At 36.7% G+C, this 18126-nt stretch overlaps 1 protein-coding gene across 1 annotated transcript in view; it reads left to right on the forward strand.

The window, feature by feature from the left end:
* The window catches only part of piezo1 (piezo type mechanosensitive ion channel component 1 (Er blood group)), a 110310-nt gene extending 92184 nt beyond the window's left edge, over window positions 1-18126 (forward strand). The window contains exons 38-51 of the mRNA XM_073836553.1: window positions 3703-3891; window positions 4194-4506; window positions 4656-4776; window positions 5682-5829; window positions 8266-8480; window positions 9297-9455; window positions 9579-9726; window positions 10246-10434; window positions 10530-10622; window positions 12621-12793; window positions 12888-13010; window positions 14623-14702; window positions 16189-16375; window positions 16459-18126. Coding sequence (XP_073692654.1) covers window positions 3703-3891; window positions 4194-4506; window positions 4656-4776; window positions 5682-5829; window positions 8266-8480; window positions 9297-9455; window positions 9579-9726; window positions 10246-10434; window positions 10530-10622; window positions 12621-12793; window positions 12888-13010; window positions 14623-14702; window positions 16189-16375; window positions 16459-16714 — 2394 coding nt within the window. The 3' untranslated portion in view covers window positions 16715-18126. The remainder of the gene's footprint in view (window positions 1-3702; window positions 3892-4193; window positions 4507-4655; window positions 4777-5681; window positions 5830-8265; window positions 8481-9296; window positions 9456-9578; window positions 9727-10245; window positions 10435-10529; window positions 10623-12620; window positions 12794-12887; window positions 13011-14622; window positions 14703-16188; window positions 16376-16458) is intronic.

Here is an 18126-nt window from a genome sequence, read left to right on the forward strand (position 1 = left end):
AATATAATGCAAATCATATCATTATATTGTGTTCATTATAATACTTTTTCGTTTTTTTATACAGTCAGGGCTACGAAAAACTAGGTCTGTGCAATGAATAAATTTACCACTAGCACGTGTACGAGCCGCTTTGTAGTGTAAAGTGATTTCGCAGTGAGTTCATCATTTCCACGGTCTTCTTTTGAAGAATTATCGTAGTATTGTGCTACAGCACACATTCTATCAGCTGCAGTTCTGGCACATCCAACTCAATATACTGTATACACAACATACGTTCACATCAAATGTTAACTCAGCAGTAGAGTTACACTTGCGGGGCACTGCACTTATTCACAATCACAAAAGTGCATTATTTGCATTTGCTTTAAAGCCTTGTCAGTTAAACATTTAATTCACGTGCTGTTCTGAATTGCGCTTTTTCTGAGCGCCTAACTGAAGCGAACGCACACACCTGTCAAACAGCGCTTGATTATTGGGCTAAGTTGTCTTCTGCATTTGATTGATTTTGCACCTAATAGGCAACTGTCAAAACGCATAAGGTTTCCATTAACATAGTTGGTTATGTCTTAAAATGAAAGTAAACAGTTGAGAGAGAAACGGATGCGTGCAGCACAGAAACATGGTGCCGCTTGTCAATAAAGGAATAGTTCACCCAAAAATAAAATTTCTGTCATTATTTACTCACTCACATGCAGTAGCGTAGCAAGTCAGCCCTGGGCCCATATGCAAAAAAATTTACAGGCCCCCCAATCATGTATGGGCTCCAACTCGGTTAACTTGTTGATTTTTTTTTCTTAAGTACATAACGTTACGTGAGTAATCACAAGCTGTTTTATTTACGGTATAAATGCTTGGAAATAATATTTAATGTTTTCAATGTCTCAGCCTATAAATTCTGTCAATTTTATAATAAAATACAAACAATAAATGTGTTTTTACGCTCTTTAATTTGTAGTGAGATAACTATATTCGCCTCAGATCAAGCGGCATGTGAATCAATGATCTTTTCCTTTTTTATATATATTTGCAGCACAAAATAAACATGAAAAAAAATATTTGAATGCATGTTAAAAGAAAATAATAAACATGATGTCACATGAAATCGATCAATCAGAGTAAAAAAAAAAAAAAACGTCAATAAAACATCTTGTGAATAAGTCATAATAATAGCAACATAACATTTAGCCTACCTCAGAAAAGCCAACAAGCCTCATAAATCAGCCAGTTAACTGAGTTGAAGACAGGTTTAATACCAGAGACTTTTTTTTGGGGGCGGAGTAGGTGGAATTTTCACATTAACTTTATGCAATGTAACACAATTTTATTACATTAATTATTTCGTTTTAGTAAATTGAAGTAGTAATTTAAAACATTCTATAGATACGTTTACCATGTCTGTGAGGCAAATATTCGCTGAGTTTTCGGATCATTTTTGTGAAGCGCTCCTCCTCAAGACAGAGACGGCAGAAAGCGCTTGTTTGTTTTCTTTAGCTATTTTACAGAAGCACGTTTTGTTGATATTGTGAGTGCACACAGATAAAAGTAGACCTTTTGCAGTCTGGATGATGTATTACTCTTACCTTTATGAGCAAAAATGATGGTGTATTTTAGGTTTCCAATGTTATTAAGAAAAATATGCAAGTGATTGCGCTGGAGCTTCCATGTCCTGCAAGGTGTGCTGGATATGCGTCTAACAGCACAGCTAGGTTAAATGTTTAAATTATTATTGTGAAATGCATCAAGTGTTTTATGTCTATAGATTTTATTATTATTTAGTTATTTTAAAAGCTGAATTTAACAAACATAAAATGTCCAAAACATATTTCTAAATTAACTTAATAAAGAAACTAAACGGAATCTAGTCATGTTGCCATTAAAATCCAAAAACGTAACTATTTTAATGGCTGCAACACGGGCTCTGTTCTGATAAGTTGTTGGACAAGGGCAGGGCTCGGGCCTGAGCATCTCGGGCCAGGGCTGGGCCCGTGCAGGTTTATATTCGTTCCCTCGTTTCAATTAAAAGTTCCCCCTCGGGTCAGTGGGCCCCCAATCTGCCCGGGCGCATATGCACCTGCATACCCTGCATACCCAGATGCTACACCCCTGCTCACATGTTGTTCCAAACCTGTATTAATCTCTTTCTTGTGCTGAACAAGATATTTTTAATAATGTGGGTAACTAAACAGTAGCTCGTCCACATTTGATAGTACAGGGTAAAATACTATGGAAGTCGACAGCAATTGTTCAGTTACCCACCTTCTTCAACATAGCGTTTATGTTCAACAGAAGAAAGAAACAAATTCAGATTTAAAACAACTTAAGAGTGAGTAAATGATGGTGTAAAAATAAAACACTATGACAGAACTGACAGACGGATGACAGAATTTTCAGTTTTGGGTGAACTATTTTTTAATTTTAATAAAACAACAAAACAAAGAATAATCACTTACTGCTCTTGACTGATGAACTTTAATACAGTTGCTTTAAAAATATATAATTCATGTATATAGTGTTTTATTTCAATATTTGTTCATTCAATTTCTGAAAAATAAAGCACTGTTTGTTTTATTTGTATATAATGTGTATTTGTAATGTATATCTTTGTTCTTATTTTCTAATAACAAATATAAAAAAATGACAAAGATTTTTATCTTAACCCACTTCGGCCTAAATGTCTGCCATTCTTTTTCATTTTATTCTTTTTTTTACAATAGGGAAATTAGTAGTAAATAGTAAAGCCAACATGACACAAGAATCATGATAAAATAAACTACTATGTACTTACATTTAAATGAATCATTTGGTACAATGTACTTATTGTGTACATACATGTTTTTACATTGCACTTATCTTTTTTTTAAAAACCTATATGTAATTACATTTGTAATTAATTTCTGTAATTACCACTGTTGACCCATCCCTTACACCCTAGCCCACCCTTAAACCTACCCATACCACCAAACCTGTCCCTAACCTTACCCATATCCCACCTTCATAGAAGCAAAAGTGTTTTGCAATGCAATATGACCACATTAAGTACATTGTACTTATTTTTTTGATGTAAGTACACAATAGTTAAGGCCACCCTAATATAAAGTGTGACCAAAATTGTGATATGATATTTTTGCCATATCGCCCACCCCTAACTTGTGCTACAACTTTTTGGCCTGTGCTACACAACTTTTATCCTCTGTAGCACCAGTGCTATGTGCAAAAAAGTTAACGTATAGCCCTTACAGTATACACTATGTTAGCCACCTTTAAAAAGTAAGCTTTTTTACTTGAAACCTTTACTTCTATTCTATTATCAAATCATGCTTGGGTGGGTTAATGCTGGTGTAGGTGGTTGACCATTTGGACCACCAGCTAGTGGGACAGAGGTTAACCTAGTAGACTATTTTGGTTAAGCTGATTAAGTCTGGTAGACCACCTTGAGCCAGAAATAAACCAGCTGCTGTTTCAAAAACAGCTTGACTGCATTAACCCTATAAACTTGACACACAATCAGTTGACATAAGACTGTAGAAGATTGTCATTTAGATGTCTTTGTGTATCAAATATGGTACAGTAGGCTTTATAGGGTTAAGCTGGTATGGTCCATTTTTTTTTTCTAACAGAAAAGGCTTTAAAATTTTGCAAACCAGTTGTGGGTGGAACAACAATAATTTACTGTGTGTTTCTGGTCTGTTGTGTTTCCCACAGGTCATGGTGGTGGTCAAATACCTGTTTCAGTTTGGCTTCTTCCCGTGGAATACTGAGTATGAGCTGAAGTTAAATGAGGACAAGCCGTTCTTCCCTCCACGCATCCTGGGACTAGAGAAAACTGACAACTACATTCGCTATGATTTGCTTCAGCTATTGGTCCTCTTCTTTCACCGGTCACTTCTCCAGGTATTCAGTCTAGCCTGCTCAAAAAACAAGCCTAGACTGGTTAAACTCGTTCAGATACTATGTTTAGCAGAGTTAAAAGCATCCACTGTTTCTATTCAAAATTGTTAAATTCAAAAGAATTGAATAGGCATGAAAGTTGACTTAAAAGAAAATCCAGTGTTGCCACATCAGGGCGCATTCTACATGGAATTCATAATCTCGTTTTTGTGAAGACTTAGAATCTACAAACACCATTTTTCTTATATTATGACTTGGCATCTAGTTTGTTCGTGATATACTTTTTTTTGCTTTGCCTCTCTCAGCGTTATGGTCTCTGGGACCAAGAGGGCCCTCTGGAAGAGAAGAGCAATCTTTCATCTGATGAGAAGAACAAAAATGAAAGTGACGAGAAAGTCTTTCAACTCTCCGATGAAGAGGACAGCCGGGCACAGCCAGAGCCCGAAACGGAGGTGCTATCAATGACACCATCGACAGAAGCACCAACCGATGCTGAAATACAGACTGACCCAGAGCCCAACATACAAACGGATACCACAGAAACCCTTGATACAGTGAAGGAGGATGGAAAGAACAAGAGTCGTTTCCTTCGCTTCCGAAGGAAAAAGTCAGAAAAAGGTCTGTTGGAAAAACATATTGTTTACAGTATATGTGTATATATTTAATGTACCTAAATGCCTAAATTATGTCTGTAAGCTTGTACTGAGTTACCTGTATTTGTTATGTTAGGTATTATTTTGATACATATATAAACAATCCTCTCACAGACACTAAACAGAAAGAACCCAAGAAGAAGAAGAAAAAGAAGTCAAAGAAACAAAGCGGGGATGCCGGTAAAAAACTGTTGGATGCTGTTGGAGGAAAACTCAAAGGACTTTTCCTATCCATGTAAGATTCTTGTTGTTTTTGTGTCAAGCCAGCAAAAAAAGACTACATCATAGCAGCCTCTCAAAGTCTAGTTGATGGTCTCCAGCCTTGATAAATCGTAAAGATCATAAATGATCAGATTAGATTTTCCAGCAAATAAACTAGTATTTTACTAGGTATTTTACTTTTTAGTACTTTTAGTAAAGTAAGAAAATGCATCGTTTTTCCACATTGATATAAAAAAAAAAAAAAAAAAGTAGATTACCGTTCAGAGCAAACCTATGAGAAGACAAATACTGTGTCAGCGCACAGTATCAAGTATTTTGGTAACACTTATAATAAAGTCCCATTAGTTAATGCATTAACTAAAATTTATGAACAATACATTTGTTACAGTATTTATTGTCTTTGTTAATGATCCTTGTTAAAAATGCAACTGTTAGCTCAAGGTCGTTAAAGAATATTAACAAAGACAACTTTTGATCTTGATAATATATTAGTAAATGTTGAGATTAAAAAAGCTTCAGAAGTATTTCTCATTGTTACTTCATGTTAGCTAATGTAGTTAACTCATTTTACCAAATAGAACCTTATTGTAAAGTTACTGTTATTTTTATTCTGCCAAAATCCAAACTGTGCACAAGAACATAATTATCCAAAGTCCAGTGCAGATGAAAGAAAAAAATGAGTAAAATATTGCAATGTATATTTTGAATACCAATACACTGAACTTAAAAAAAAAAAAAAAAAGTATAATAATAATATTGATATAACATATATCATGACAATGTCATCACAATGTCATGTCACCAGCTGTTTCACAAGTCCCTACTCATCTTGTAGTGAAATTCATGATGTGAATTAATGTGATATTTTGGGTTTCACTGCCGTTTATTTTATCTTGTGGTGTGTTTTCATCTATGCAGAGTGAAGAATGTCTATAGGCCAACTTGTGGATTCTTCCAGAACATCCTTCATGCTGAGTATCGGGCGGCAACTGATGTCTACGCTCTTATGTTCCTTACTGATGTTGTGGATTTTATCATCATCGTCTTTGGTTTCTGGGCTTTTGGAGTGAGTACAGGAAATCTTACATCCTTAGTCAAAAAAGTCTTACAGAAATGCGTACAGAATGTACCCTGGAAATCCAGAGGTCTCGAGAGCACAATTTGAATTGTCTCTGCAAGACACTCTGGCATCGAGCAATGATGCAGGTTACTGCAATACGTAAGCAGTTGTGGGAACCAATCAAATTGGTGTATCTGATGTAGGCGGGCCAGAGGCGAGCTAAGCCGATGATGACAGCGCTGCGACGTCCGAATCATATAGTAAACTTTGAAAGATCGCTGTCGCTACAGATGAACAACAAGTTGTTTGAAACGGCTTTGGCCGCTACAATGAACGAGTTAGACTTGGCTTTCCATATAAAAGAGGAACAGAAAACCGAAAACTCGAATCGTTCCTTTGCAAGAAGGACGTTTTTGCTGTTTTGCCGACTGGATACGGCAAGAGTTTAATCTATCAGTTCACGAGTTCACGCTTACATATAATTAGCCGGAGAATAGTAATGCATGTTTGGCGTGCTGTCCGGTGAAGGGCTCCGAGCTCGGGAGTGGCCCGAACCCAGAGTACCCCCCCAATAGAAGTAGCGAAAACTCGGAGTGATGAGATGGGGTGGTGGAGGTTTACTGATAAACCATCGAGTGAATTGAGGTGAGTCAGCTGTATTTAAACCTATGGCGCTGATTGACTTGTGATGTTTACGCTAAGCATCTGACGCGCTTCTCCCGAACTTTGTTAATGAAACATCATTTAGCTCTGCTGGTAGCTAAGCGTGTATTGTTGTGATTGGTCGTGGCGTTATCCAATTGCGTGCAGTTAGAGTTTCAAATGCATGCTTGGTGCCGCCCCTCGAGTTAGGCAGTTTTCATTGCTCGATCCCAGACCCTTAATCTTAATAGATTAGGGTCTGGATTTTTTCCAGGCTATACAGAATGTGCATTTGAAATTGCTTAATTTGGCAAGATTTGGAACTAATCCTTAAGTAAAAACTCTCAATTGCTGGGTTGAGTCTGTTGAAGTTAAAAAATGAACTCTAAATGCAAATAATAAGATGCGGCTACATTTAGGATACCAAATTAAATAGTCTAGTTGACTTGAAACCAGTTGAGAACTAAAGTGCCTTGCGAAAGTATTCAAACCCCTTATTTTTTCACGTTTTGTTATGTTGCTGCTTGTTGTTAAACTGCTTTAAATTACTTTTTTTCACATCAATCTACACTCCATAATGCCAAAGCAAAAAACAAGTGTTTAACAACTTTGCATATTTATTAAAAATAAAAAGCTTAAATGATTCCGTTGTGTAAGTATTCAAACCCTCATCTTGGGACAGTTAAAATTTAGCTCAGGATCATTCATATTTCTTGTAGATGTTACTACAGTTTGAGTGGAGATAACATGAGGCAATTTGAATTGAATGGGTATGACACATGCATCCTAATAAAAGGTCTAACAGTAGAAAATGCATATAAGAGCAAAAACCAAGCCTTGGGGTAAAAAAATGCCACCATGCATCTGGTGAAGAGTTCAGAAAAAAATCTGCTGCGTTGATTATTCACAGAAGCATTTAGTCTCTGTTACCCTTAATGGAAGAAGTTGGAAACAACCAGGACTCTTCCTAGAGCTGGCCTTCTGGCCAAACTGAGCTATTGATGGAGAAGCGGTTTGGTTAGAGTGGTGATGGTCACCAATAAACATGGTCACTTGATGGGCAGTCTAGCTCCATGATCCTATGTGGAGATAGGAGAAACCTACAGAAGGACACGCATCACTGCAACACTCCACCGATCTGGGCTTTATGGCGGTGTGGCAAGACCCAGTCCTCTCCAAAGCACCTAAAGGACCCTCAGACTGTGAGGAACAAGATTTTCTGGTTTGATGAACCTCAAATCCAGGCATCATGTGTGGAGGAAACCAAGCACTGCTCATCCCCTGTAGAGTTCCATCCCAAAAGTAAAGTTTGCTGTAGCATGAGTCTTTAAGCACACAGCAAAAGTGGCTTAAAGACAACTCTGCGAGTGGCCCAGCCATAGCCTGGGATTCAACCTAATCAAATATTTCTTGAGAAACTTGAAAATGTGCGTCTGTGCCCATCCAACCTGGCAGTGCTTGAGAGGTGAAGAGATGAGGAGAAGATCGGCAGATAATTGCCAAATGCTGATGCGCAAAGCTTGACGCACCATACCAAAAATAACTGAGGCTGTAAAGGTGCTTCAGCTAAGTACTGAGTTAAGGGTATGGATACTTATGCAATGTACATATTTCAGTTTTTTATTTTTAATACATTTACAAAGTTGTGACAATTCTGTTTTTGCTTTGTCATTATGGTGTATAAAGTGTGGATTGATGTGAAAAAAAAAGTAGTTCAAAGCAGTTAAACACAAGGCAGCAACATAAAACATGAAAAAAATGAAAGCACTGTATTTAAATGAAATATTTGCTCTGTTACAGAAACACTCGGCGGCAGCAGATATAGCCTCCTCTCTGTCTGAAGACCAGGTCCCTGAGGCGTTTTTAGTCATGCTCCTCATTCAGTTTAGCACCATGATTATTGACCGTGCACTTTACTTGCGGAAGAGCATCTTGGGAAAGCTCATCTTCCAGGTTATACTGGTTTTTGGTATCCACCTGTGGATGTTCTTCATCCTTCCTGCTGTCACTGAGAGGTAAGAGAGGCTTCGCCACCTGTGTTCAGATGCAGTTTAGCCTCGTTCAGACTGTCAGCCCAAATCCGATTTCTATGCAAATCCGATTGAAATCCGATCATATTTAGGTAGTCTGAACAGCAACGAACTGCATGAAATCCGATTTGGTCAAATCCGTTTCGAGCTACATTCGTATGTGGTTTGGAATCCTATTCAAATCGGATTTCTGCTTTTTCACGTTTTCATGCCACGTAAAACGTAAACACGTCAGACATAACATAACAAAGTCTTTGCAGAAACAAGCCTGAGTTGTTGCGAACTGCAAATCAAGCGGGAAAAAGGCTATACAGCTAGTATACGCACCTCTTTGAGTTTTGAAACCAGCAGAGACGGCAGCACAGAATAAAGTCACACATTCCAGCTTCCTGCGTTTCTGCCGCTGCTTTAGAAGACAAAATATAATCCAACACGACGGAAACGTTGTCATATAGCAAGACAGCATCTATATTGCAAACTGTATTGCTGTTATTGTTGTTTTTAGCGTTGGCATAATAACGCAACGGCATTGCCACAGAAACCAATGCACATTCCGTAAAACAAAAGAGCGTTTATGGACACACAAATCGGATTTGAACAGTTGCGATATGACTGTGTGGACAGTCAGTTATTCAAATCAGATTCCATGCAGATATGGACAAAATCGGATTTGGGCTGACAGTCTGAACGAGGCTTTAGAGTATCGGAGAAGGTTCACAGATGATCTTTGACTTCTGCGATCTTGATGATCAAAGACAAATGAGATGTTTTTCAAGAGTATCATTTCTTTTATTTTCACAGGATGTTCAGTCATAACTCGGTGGCCCAGCTCTGGTATTTTTTCAAGTGCATCTACTTCACTTTGTCAGCGTATCAGATCCGTTGTGGCTACCCTACACGTATCCTTGGAAACTTCCTCACCAAGAAATTCAATCACCTCAACCTCTTCCTTTTCCAAGGGTGGGCACTTTCTTTTCTTTACTTTTCAGTGTCTTCTTTAAAGTTTATTTACTAGTAGAATACTATAATATTCTTTAAATAAATTTCTAGATTAGGCTTAAATTAATTAATTTGTTTCCTCAGGTTCCGCCTCGTTCCGTTTTTAGTTGAACTTCGAGCAGTGATGGACTGGGTTTGGACAGATACAACACTGTCTCTCTCCAACTGGATGTGTGTGGAGGACATCTACGCTAATATCTTCATCATTAAGTGCAGCCGAGAGACAGAAAAGGTAAAAAATGTTTGATTATACCTCCAATTTTAGATTAGTTTTTTATTTGTTTATTTTATTATATGGTCATTATATCTAGAACATTCACTATTTATCTAGGATTGAGTATAAGTCAATGTTCCATTACTACTGACTAAATATAATTAAAAAACATTAAAGATCTGTATCTTGTAGAATATTTTCAGTTATTAATTCATTTTAATGATCATAAATGAACATTTCCTGTACTGGGTGATAGATTAATTTAAGTGAAATTTGCAACTTATTCTTGAAACTTTTTTTTTCTTTTTCCAAGAATTGCACAGTTCGGGGTTTTAAAACTATATTCAGAAATGTCGCACATTTTGGTAACAGGGTCCAAAAAATGGCACATTTCATGATCTCATGGCTTATATAACATTTTATTTTGATTACCTGAGGTTGTTCACTATTTTAAACGTTTTGTAACTTATTCATGGAAATTGTCATATCTTCATCGTTTGATTCTAATGTGTATATAATCTTACTTTCTCTCTGCAGAAATATCCCCAACCAAAAGGGCAAAAGAAAAAGAAGATTGTCAAGTATGGAATGGGTGGCATTATCATTCTTTTCCTCATTTGCATCATTTGGTTCCCACTACTCTTCATTTCACTAGTTAAATCAGTAGTGGGTGTGGTTAACCATCCTGTTGATGTCACTGTCACAGTCAGACTTGGTGGTTATGAGGTAAAATACAATTGTAATATTTCTATGAGTCTTTAATACTTTGATCACTTTTCAGAATTAACATTTGAGATTTTGATTTATGTGTCCTCCTGCAGCCTTTATTCACAATGAGTGTGCAGCAGCAGTCCATCCAGCCTTTCACTGAGCACGACTACAATCTTCTTGCCAATCAGTTTGGAAAAAATGCTGTAAGTCGACATTAACAGTAATATCTCTCAATCTCACATTAATATCACACTCAATAACAGATGTTACCCAGTGATACTGATACCAACAGGAAGTCTGATATAATGATATTATGTACACTATACAATTTCTTGATAGCAAATGAAACATTTATTATTTAAAGTCGGTTTATTTTTAAAGTCGGTTGCTAACATGTGCCTTTTTTTTTAAGAAACCATTCTAGGATTTTTCTCCATATAGTGGACTACAATAAGGATTACCAGGTTGAAAGTCCAAATTGCTGTTTCAATGCAGCTTCAAGGGGTTCTACACGGTCCCAGACGAGGAATAAGGGTCTTGTCTAGTGAATCGATCTGCTAAATAAAAAATGCACGTCTATGACTTTACGCATTATGTAATCACATTGAAAAGCTCGTGTGTGGTTAGTTCTTCGTCTCCGGTTCAAAAAGGTAAGGTAGGGCAAAAACTCCCATTTTCTCCTCAAACTTCAAAACCTTCCAGCATTGTTGTTTTACCTTTTTTAGTAAAGGGTGTTTGACTTTCTTTGCACGTTCGCTTTGCAAACACTGGGTCGGTACTTCGGCTTAAGTCAAGTATGACCTTTCCAACATGATTGTGTAATGCGTGAGGTAGAGCTAGTGCAAGATGAGCATTTGTGGTTAAAACTGGTTAAATTTTTTTTAATTTTTTTAGACAATGACAGATCGTTTTGCTAGATAAGACCCTTCTTCCTTGGCTAGGATCGTGTAGATCCCTTTGAAGTTGCATTGAAACAGCGATTTGGCCTTCAACCTTTTGCCAACCATTGAAGTCTATATGGACTATATGGAGAAAAATCTGAAGGAAGAAAGACATGAACATCTTGGATGATATGGGATGAGGACATTTTTATTCTGAAAGTGAACTTATCCTTTAAAATCACACGTTTGCATACTGTTATAACTCAAACTTTTAGAGAAACTCTTTTAAAATGAAAGGGCTTGCAAAGCTTAAAGGAGAAGTTCACTTCCAGAGCAAACATAAATTTACAGATAATTTACTCACCCCCTTGTCATCCAAGATGTTCACGTCTTTCTTCAGTTGTAAAGAAATGGTTTCTTAAGGAAAACATTTCAGGAATGTTCTCCATATGGTGGACTTCTATGGTGCCCGTGAGTTTGAACTTCCAAAATGCAGTTTGAATGCAGCTTCAAAGGGCTCTAACCGAGGAAGAAGGGTCTTATCTAGCGAAACGATTAATTATTTTCTAAAAATTTTTTTTACAATTTATATACTTTTTAACCTCAAATGCTCGTCTTGTACTCCGTGGGAGTTTTTTTGACATACCCTATCTGTATTGAACTGGAGTACACAGAGTATGCATGCACAAGAAGACCATTTGAGGTTAAAATATATATATAAATTGTACATTTTTTTTTAGGAAATAAGCCATCGTTTTGCTAGATAAGACCCTATTTTCTTGGCTGGGATTGTTTAGAGCCCTTTGAAGCTGCATTTAAACTGCATTTTGGAAGTTCTAACTCAGAAGTCCACTATATGGAGATTCCTAAAATGTTTTCTTCAAAAAAAAGTATAATTTCTTTACGACTGAAGAAAGAAAGACAGACATGAACATCTTGGATGTCAAGGGGGTAAGTAAATTATCTGTAAATTTTTGTTCTGGAAGTGAACTACTCCTTTAATGATGGTGACATTGAAGGCATGTGACCATGATGTAGGTTGTTTATAGCCTACATTAAGCTTTTTACTTCTCGCAATCGTATTTATGCTTCTAAATTCATAGAAGTTGTTTTTGTGAAGATCATCATGATGACCAAAATGTATAAGAATCATAAACTTTTATTGGGCACAGAGAGATTTTCTGCAATAATCTGAAAGCCATTGGAAGAATCCTATTAGGTTTTTGTTGAGAAAAACAGGATACAAAAGCATCCGTACCAACCTCTGCTCGATATAAGTCGGCTTGTTCATTAGTGTCCAATACTGAAATGTGTCCACAGGTGGCCATGCAGTTTATTACCATGTACAGCTATGAAGACGTAGTCACAGCCAACATTGAGGGCAGCTCAGGGTCAGTGTGGCGGATCAGCCCACCGAGCAGACAAGAGCTAATAAAGGAACTGCTTGGCAGCACAGGTGACATGACCCTCCGTCTGGATTGGAACTTCCAAAGGTCAGTTTGATGGAGAAAGACAGTGGTATTGAATTAAACTTGCTTCTGTTGGCAGCATAGGACCTCATGCTTATTATGTGTTTGTGTCTGAAAGGGACCTGGGGAAAGGTGGGACAGTGGAACACACTTTCGAAAAGCACGCCATCAGCTTGTCACCAAAGAACCCAGTTAGAGCGGACCTGGCCTCGCTGCTTTTGGGCACCCGGAAGGATGCTGTGTAAGTTTTGTGACTACATGGGGAAAAAACTTCAATCACACTAGATACACTTCTCATAATTTTTCCACACAGGTCAAATTTGTGAGGTGCTCATGATAGATCACTCTCAGTTCACTCTCATCACTTACATCATCTTTGTTACAGTTCATTATAAAGTTACTGGCACAAAAACCAAACCCAATTGTTAAGTCCCCCCCAATAATTAGAAATGGCCAAATTGCCTTTTCCCAATATTTGAAATTTCTTGCCCTGATCTGCTGGAGTACATTATTCAGTGCTCTGTTTGTTAAAATGACAAAAAGGTTTCAAAGTTTTATTTTTTAACACTCTTCAATGTAAAAATTGATTGAGATAGCCAATCAAATCAAAGTAGGCAGAGTTTAGGGTTCACAGAAGCAGAGTGCAAATTGCATTGCGAAGCATCAGTTGTAATGTTGAAAGAGAGCAAGGTACAGTCAAAGCAAAAATTATTCAGACACTAGATATCATTTTTGATATTTTTTTTTACTAATAAACACTATTTATGTAAATGAGGATAGCGAAATAAAGTAAACTGTGACATATTCTCCCCAAAAATACTTCATACAGTGAATTAGTAAAATTGATCAAAATCTGGGACCAATAATATGATTTGACACTTTGACCTGACCATGTTCTGTTACATACCTTTCTATCAACGTTATTTGACATTATCAAGATGAATTTGTTCTGACAGTTTAACTCTTGAGCTCTTGTCATATTTTATTACCATTTTCCAAGCAATAGCAAATAAACTGTGATAATGTGAAAAGTTTTGAAGGTGTCTGAATACATTTTGGTTTGACTTTAAGATGGAAGTAATTAAACATTTCATATTTGACAACTTTTATGATAGAATTGTTCAATGACTGACAGAACTATCCAGTGGTGCAAACTACTTAACTTTTTTTTTCTCAAATGTGACCCTGGACCACAAAACCAGTCTTAAGTCGCTGGGGTATATTTGTAGCAATAGCCAAAAATACATTGTATGGGTCAAAAATTATTGATTTTTTTATGTCAAAAATCATTAGGAAATTAAGTAAAGATCATGTTCCATGAAGATTTTTGTAAAATTCCTACTGTAAACCTATCCAAATGTAATTTTTGATTAGTAATATGCATTGTTAAGAACCTAATTTGGACAACTTTAAAGGTGATTTTCTCAGTATTTTGATTTTTTTGCACCCTTAGATTTCAGATTTTCAAATAGTTGTATCTCGGCCAAATATTGTCCTATCCTAACAAACCATACATCAATAGAAAGCTTATGTATTGAGCTTTCATATGATGTATATATCTCAGTTTTGTAAAATTTAACCTTATGACTGGTTTTGTGGTCCAGGGTCACAAATAAGGCTGTTTTTAATTGAAAATATGGTATAATTTGTGTGATTCGTGTCATTTCTAACTGAATTTGAGGCGACAATAACGTTTTGCATTTTTTACATATTAAGCATACAAATTAAAGTGCATAGTTCACCATTAATTTTTTTACTTAAATAAATACAAATGCTTTCCTTCCAGTGTTCAAGACATGGTTACAGCCTTGTTTTTGGACCTAATTTTGATCATCTCTGTAATTCTCTTGTAGGCATGTGCCGCACATGTTTCCTAACTACATCAGAGCACCTACTGGAGCCGAAGCAAAGCCTGTCATGCAGCTGTATGATGGTAAAAAAGGATTCAAAAATCTCTTGAATGTTTAAGTCAGGCACAATAAATTCTCAATGTATTTCCCTTTAATATGTTTCCAACTAATTGTGAAAGATTTACCCTGTTTGAGACATATTGAACATTATTTAAACTGGCAACATGTGTAACATCATACATGTTGGTTAACCTTAATATAAAGCATTGCCGATTTTTTATATAAGGAATTATTTAGCATTTTCATAATGTATTACTTGAAGGCAGAATGTGGCATAACAGTGTGGAATCATCATCAACATTTTTTTAAAGTATATACATCTGTGCTGTTCAATGAGCGATCTACAGTTGAAGTCAACATTTTACATACACCTTGCAGAGGTGCCAAAAAAATTTTTTCAACCAGAATAAGAGAATTTATACAAAATGCATGTTATTTTTTTTTTTTAGTACTGACTAAAGATATTTCACATAAAAATGTTTAGTCCACAAAATAAAATGACCCTGTTCAAAAGTTTACATACACTTAATTCTTAATATTGTGTTATCTGAATGATCCACAGCTGTGTTTTTTTGGTCCCTTGTTTGTCCTGAACAGTTAAGCTGCCTGCTGTTCTTCAGCAAAATTCTTCAGGTCCCACAAATTCTTTAGTTTTTCAGCATTTTTGTGTATTTGAACCCTTTCCAACAATGACTGTATGATTTGATAACTCAGAGGACAACTGAAAAACTTGTATGCAACTATTACAGAAGGTACAAACGCTCACTGATGCTTCAGAAGGAAAAACAATGCATTAAGAGCCGGGGGTGTAAACATTTGAATAAAATGTGTACATTTTTCTTATTTTGCCTAAATATACATATTTTTCATTTAGTACTGCCCTTCAGAAGCTACCGAATATACTTACATGTTTCCCAGAAGATAAAATAAGTTAAATTTACCCTGATCTTCAAATTCAAAAAGTTTTCACCCCCTGGCTCTTAATGCATTGTGTTTCCTTCTAAAGCATCAGTGAACATTTGAACCTTCTGTAATAGTAGCATATGAGTCCTTGAGTTGTCCTCAAGGTGAAAAGATGGATCTCAAAATCATACAGTCATTATTGGAAATGCTTATAAAACACAGAATTTGTGTCACCTGAAGGATTTTTCTGAAGAACAGCAGTCAGTTTAACTATTCAGGACAAACGAGGGACTCATGAACAACTATCACTAAACGAAAAAACACATCTGTGGATCATTCAGGTAACAACACAGTATTAAGAATCAAGTGTGTGTAAACTTTTGAAACTTCTATTTTATAAAATCAACTATTATTTTCTCTTGTGGACTATACGTAAACACCTTTTATGTGAAATATCCTATTCAGGTCAGTACTAAGTAACAAATAACATGCATTGTGTATGATCCCTCTTATTTTAGTAAACTAATTATCATTTTGCAGATTCTGCATGGTGTATGTAAACTTTTGACATCAACTGTATATATAAAACTTCTTTTCTCGTGGCAGGTGGTGAGGACGGATATCAAGACGTGACTGTGTCACTGATGAGAGAAGCCTCTGTGAATACCACTGGAGCTCAAGAGTGGTGGGACATCAGCATTGCGGACTGCAGGGGTTCCTGCGACGTCCTACCTATGGTCATCTTTAACGACAAAGTTAGCCCTCCAAGTTTGGGCTTCCTAGCAGGATATGGGTACACAGCATTCATTCCTTTCAAGAGTATTCACTGTAAAATATTATACTAAATTCTTGCAAATGTCTCCTCTTCTTCTTCAGGATCATGGGTCTGTACGTGTCGGTGGTTCTGGTCATTGGCAAGTTTGTGCGAGGCTTTTTCAGCGAGATCTCCCACTCCATCATGTTTGAAGAACTGCCATGTGTGGACCGCATCCTCAAACTATGCATGGACATTTTCCTGGTGCGGGAAACCGGAGAACTGGAGCTGGAAGAAGAGCTGTACTCCAAACTCATCTTCCTCTATCGCTCTCCAGAGACCATGATCAAATGGACTAGAGAAAAGAATGATGACTGAAACCGTTTTGTGGCTGGTGCAGCATCGCATGGTTGAACATGCTGCATTGTGATATCCACTTCGCCTTGAGGCCAGCTGGAACCCGTGGAGCTTTAATGCTCTTGTGAGCTTGTGACATTGTATAAGTTGGAGGATTCAATGTCTTATGAACAATGAGTCTATAGCCATTTCTCCAATGCTACGGACGTTGTTGGCTTCTTTGCACTCAGAGGTTGGATAACAGGGGTCAGGTTAAGCCTCTGTGTGTTATTCTGCCTGAACTGTGTTTAGCTTTGTTTGTCAAGCTTGAAAATCTGCCTCTCTGAGAGCGACTCAATGTGAGTGATTCAGATCATAGTCGTAAGGACCTAAAGACGCTAACCCAGTGTCCTAGTGACCATTGGGCGCAGAATGGTAGGACCTTCTAAGTGAGAATTCAAACACTATTAGAGTGAATCTCGCAAAACCATGTCCGGGTCATATTTTATCCCAGAATAAAAGGAAAGTATATGTTCCATAAAAGAAAAAAGTCCCTGAGATGATAATTTGGACATTTACTCACCCTCAAGTTGTTCCAAACCTATATTTATTGAACAAAAAAAAGGTATTTTGAAGAATGTAGGAAAACAAACAGTATCTGGTCTTCATAGCCGTCCATAGTATGGAGAAAAAAAATACAGTGGAAGTCAATGGGGACCAGAAACTGTTTGGTTACCTACATTCAGCAGAAGATAGAAATGCATACAGGTTTGGAACAGCTTAAGGGTGAGTAAATGATAACAGAATTTTCATTTTTGGGTGAATTATCCCTTTAGGACTTTGTAGTACTGTTACTATTACGTTAAGACTTAAGACAACTGACCATATTCTATATCTATATATATATATATGACCCAGACATGGTTTCAGTGGGTTTTGTGAGTTTTCACTCATTTTAACTTTTTTGTTCTGTTATTACAGCAAAAGTGTTTACAAGCCAAAGTATCTTAGGATGAGAGCCATTTAGTATTTTGTTTCTGATTTTACAATTTATGATCAAACACTTGAAGTCATTTTTCCTCATAAAAAAGACCATCAAGTCATTTGAATCTGACAGCTACATTGTTGTATTGGGATGGAAAGTGCCACACTTCCATACGCTGGAAGTGCTAAGAATGCTGTGCTTAGCAATTAGGGTTGTTAGGCCATTCTGTAATTGTATATGTCTTAAGTGCACACGTTGTGTAATGAGTGTGCCAAATTTCATCTGTAAGGGCTGGAATTAACATTTCCACTGTATGGTTATGCAAAGGGCGCAAACAAGTACTCTTTGCTTAGTTTTTTTCTTTTCTTCAGAAATCAAATGTGAGCCTGTAAAAATTCCTTGCTATGTAGCAGTTTGCTAAATTAAATCAAGAATGTTGCCCATCTGCACAAATAAATTACTGTATTAA

Source organism: Garra rufa, chromosome 3 (genome assembly GCF_049309525.1).
Source record: "Garra rufa chromosome 3, GarRuf1.0, whole genome shotgun sequence".
Taxonomy (NCBI): Eukaryota; Metazoa; Chordata; class Actinopteri; order Cypriniformes; family Cyprinidae; genus Garra; species Garra rufa.